This window comes from Neurospora crassa, linkage group VII, assembly GCF_000182925.2.
Source record: "Neurospora crassa OR74A linkage group VII, whole genome shotgun sequence".
NCBI lineage: Eukaryota > Fungi > Ascomycota > Sordariomycetes > Sordariales > Sordariaceae > Neurospora > Neurospora crassa.
This window is the reverse complement of record NC_026507.1, coordinates 1031891-1035418: the sequence shown is the minus strand read 5'-3', so window position 1 is coordinate 1035418 and position 3528 is coordinate 1031891. Positions and strand designations below refer to the sequence as shown.

At 51.1% G+C, this 3528-nt stretch overlaps 1 protein-coding gene across 1 annotated transcript; it reads left to right on the top strand.

Moving 5' to 3' along the window:
- Window positions 1-629: 629 nt before the first annotated feature.
- On the top strand, window positions 630-3232 carry NCU10052 (hypothetical protein). Its single transcript, XM_952847.2, has 2 exons — window positions 630-910; window positions 988-3232. Exons 1-2 carry the CDS (start codon window positions 780-782, stop codon window positions 3089-3091), a joined length of 2235 nt encoding a protein of 744 aa, XP_957940.1. The 5' UTR covers window positions 630-779; the 3' UTR covers window positions 3092-3232.
- Window positions 3233-3528: the final 296 nt, after the last annotated feature.

Below are 3528 nucleotides of genomic sequence, written 5' to 3'. Positions count from 1 at the left end.
GCCAGTACAAACACATCTTCTCCATGGAAACGTTTGCCGAAGAAGAGACGGAAGTTACAGCAAACCGCAAGAGTCGCAACAGTCTTCTGTTCAAGCGCAAGACGCCATGTTACAAGCACGACACGCGATGGAACTTCAAGCAGCAAAGATCGACCCACCCGACTCGTTTGGCATCTCCTCTGAGTCCCCTGGTAATCCACCGCCAACGAGTCGCAAATGAAATCGTCTCTGCTTGGAAAATTAGCAAAGTCAGAGGGAAGTAGCAGCATCTCCACTTCCCAGTCGCTATCCCAACGCTCTTGCAATACTTGCAATTGTTTGCGCGGTCGACACAGCAGACGCTCCGGCTTCATTGCGTCCATCACACTTGATGGCATGGGAAACAGACAGTACGCTCAAACAATTGGAAGTCAAAGCGATGAAAACGAATGAAAAGGTGAAGAATGGTTGACGCGGAGGAGTCTGCTCCTCCCTTGAACTCCCTCTGCTCCAGTGAATATGGGAAAATGCGAGCTCAAGAATAGCAGCCGTCTTCCGGAGAACAGAGCACTCGGATGATTATAAGAAGTCCCTCATTCCTCCGTTTCCCACCACCCGCTTGAACGACAACTCCAACATCTTCTTTTCAACATTCTCTTTGAGCACATAGCATCATTCGACATCTCTGCATATCTTTTGCCATTTCTTTCCTTCTGATAATTGAGCCAATCCGGCCTTCCAGCGGACAAATCACTCCTCTTTTCTCATCCACTCCCACGGCACCTCCCATCACAACTGCCATGCCGCCAACTTTCTCATTTCGTGACTCTCTGGATGAACCTCCTCACATCACCCTTGGGAGAAAGGCTTGGCAGTGGTACATGGCCAGGAGGTCCCATCGCACAACCACGGAACGTAACCTTTGGAGATGGTAAGCAGGCCTTTTTTCCTCCTTAACTGGTCTGATATGCCCATGTGTTCCTCAAGCTGACTCCCCGCTTTCAACAGGATCATAAACGAGATAGGTCCAGGCCGTGAGCGCAAAGATGTTTCTCGCGAGCATAGGCAACGAGAAGGCTGGCAAGTCCCCATCTCTTACCCACCCACCACCGAGGGATACAAGCTTCTGCAGGAACACATCGCCTTCCAATTCGATCAGTGGTTCATCAACGAGGACCACTGCAAGATTCCGGTCGTTTCATCGCCAGAGCCAGAGCCGCTCTCTGTTCGGGTCCGCAAGTCAATTTCCAACATCCTGAAGGGCGGTTCGTGGATTTTGGACGACAGTGATGGTGACTTGGCCTGCTCTACTGCTTCCAGAGAGGTTACGCCAGAGCCCTGTGCCGATTCCAAACACTTCATTCGCACCTCGCTGTATCCAGCCTGGAAGGCTGTTTGCGACTTCCACAGACGCGATTCGGCCGAGGTTTTCTGCTTCGACCTGCCATTCGATCACTCCAATCTGGCTTTTGACATTGTCGATGCCATGGCCAGCTGCCAATGTCCGCAGGGAAAGTTTCGCTTGGTGCTAGACAGTTCCAAGTACACCGATCATCAAATGATAGACCTCCTGACGACTGACCGGTCGCTGTCAGGGGACAAGAAGCTGATTGTCGAAGTCACTGACGGAAGCGTCGAGGCTCGGACCACTCTTATCAAGCAGATTGGCGATTTGGCTTTCATCCTTGATGGAACCACCAACTCTTGCATCTTGCAAGCTATCCGCGACCCTGCTGTCCACTTCTCTCTCACTGGTAAAAAGGGTGAGGCGCCCAGACCATGGGGGATCTTGAAGTTCATCGTAAATTGGGAGGACAGGGGCTTCTACGAACGCGCCCTCGAAGCGACCAAAAACATACCGAGTGGCCCAGCCCGCATACCACCCAAGCCTACCGCAAGTCCGTCCTTTTCCGTGTATCGCGATTTGCCCGTGCTCAAGTCGAAGCAAGGTCTCCCAGTTCCCCTACGGCCTTCGCCAACCACCAAATTAGAATCACGGCCGCTACCTGACGAGGCGGTTCAATCTGGTAATTCGAACAGCGGTGGCTGCGACGATGACCGCTTCAGGCTTTTGTTGGCTTTATGGCTTGAAAGAAGGCGCCCGATCGAAGACATTGTTGAAGAAATTTGTCCAGACTTTGAACTAGAGCCTAATGATCGCCTGCCAGAGGAAGCAAGATTGGAGTTGATGGAGGCATTACTGGATGAGGACTTTGATGATCCGTCTGAAATCCTCGCTGACTTTTATTTTGACACGCGTTTTATTTATAGCGAACTCGATGTCGATCAGCGATGGGACAGCATCGGGGCACGCATGAAAAACCTCCAGCGAACAAAATTTGAAGGCGGCTTAAAGGGTCGGATGAGAGGTTCCAGGTCTGCCACATTTACGCCTCATCAATTGTCCAACCCGCAAGCTTTTTCGACGTGGGATGATCCAGAGCTCATTCGCGGTGACGAATTGGTGGAGCCGTTGGAGCAAGGCGGTGTATTGCTTGAGAACCACTTCGACCGTCGATTCCCTGATATGTTCATTGATCTGGTGTATGACGTTCGGTATCGGTGGATGGATCCCGGGTTCGGCCAGATCTTCAATCCCACTTTCTACTTTTGCAAGCATGGGCCTAGTGGATCGAAAGACGACATGGCTAGCTCCATGCCACGCTTCAAACATTCTTCCTTTGATGTTGAAAGGAGACCTTTGCGTGCTTTAAAGCCATTAGAAACCACCAAACCTCTTTCAACCTCAGCTGACATCGGACCTACCCAGTCCACACTCTCAATATTTGGGCCTGATCGTCCGGGAGTTCGCGCTCTCTCTAAGACCTCGTCTTTACAGTCACAGTCCTTCAACCCGGGCTGGGTGCATTTAAAGCACAGAAGATCACGGTCAGCTCCGGTTATTTGCCAATACCAAATATTTACTTCTGTTGGCACAGCAGCAAAGCCGGAGAAGGAACCGTCGTGTTCCAGTACAACTACAGTTGTAAAGACCTCCGGCCAAGGACAAGAACTTTTAGACCCTTCACGAGAAACTCAGAAAGCAGACCACTCACCCGGAAACAACATGTTCACCGGGACACATTCTGACCAACGGTGTACAACACCTTGACCAACTACTTCACAGAGGGCACCGTTCGAGCCATCTTACGTTATCTTACTGGGGATTACGATACTAGATTCGTGATTGAACCAGGTTACCTTTGGAACCAGTCCAGCAATTCCAGGTCAACATGGCCAAGGGTCAACGGCCAAAACGATATCCAGGTCCTCCCTGGTCAAAGTTCTCGCTCTTTGGCTGCTTCCCTGGTCACTACCATCGAAACGTTGTGTCGCACAACTCAATGTTCGTGGGTGCTTTAGCGTCCCCGCTGACTAGTTCTAGCGAAGGCCGAAAGGTTTCTCAACATATCCATTGATCCCCTCTCAGAGAGCCTCAGATATCTCCTCAACATCAGAAAGACGGTGTATCTTGACTTCCATTGTGCACGTCACCGTGCCAGAGGAGATGGGCCGCAGCGAGCCCGAACTATAGCTCCAAGTAAAGCC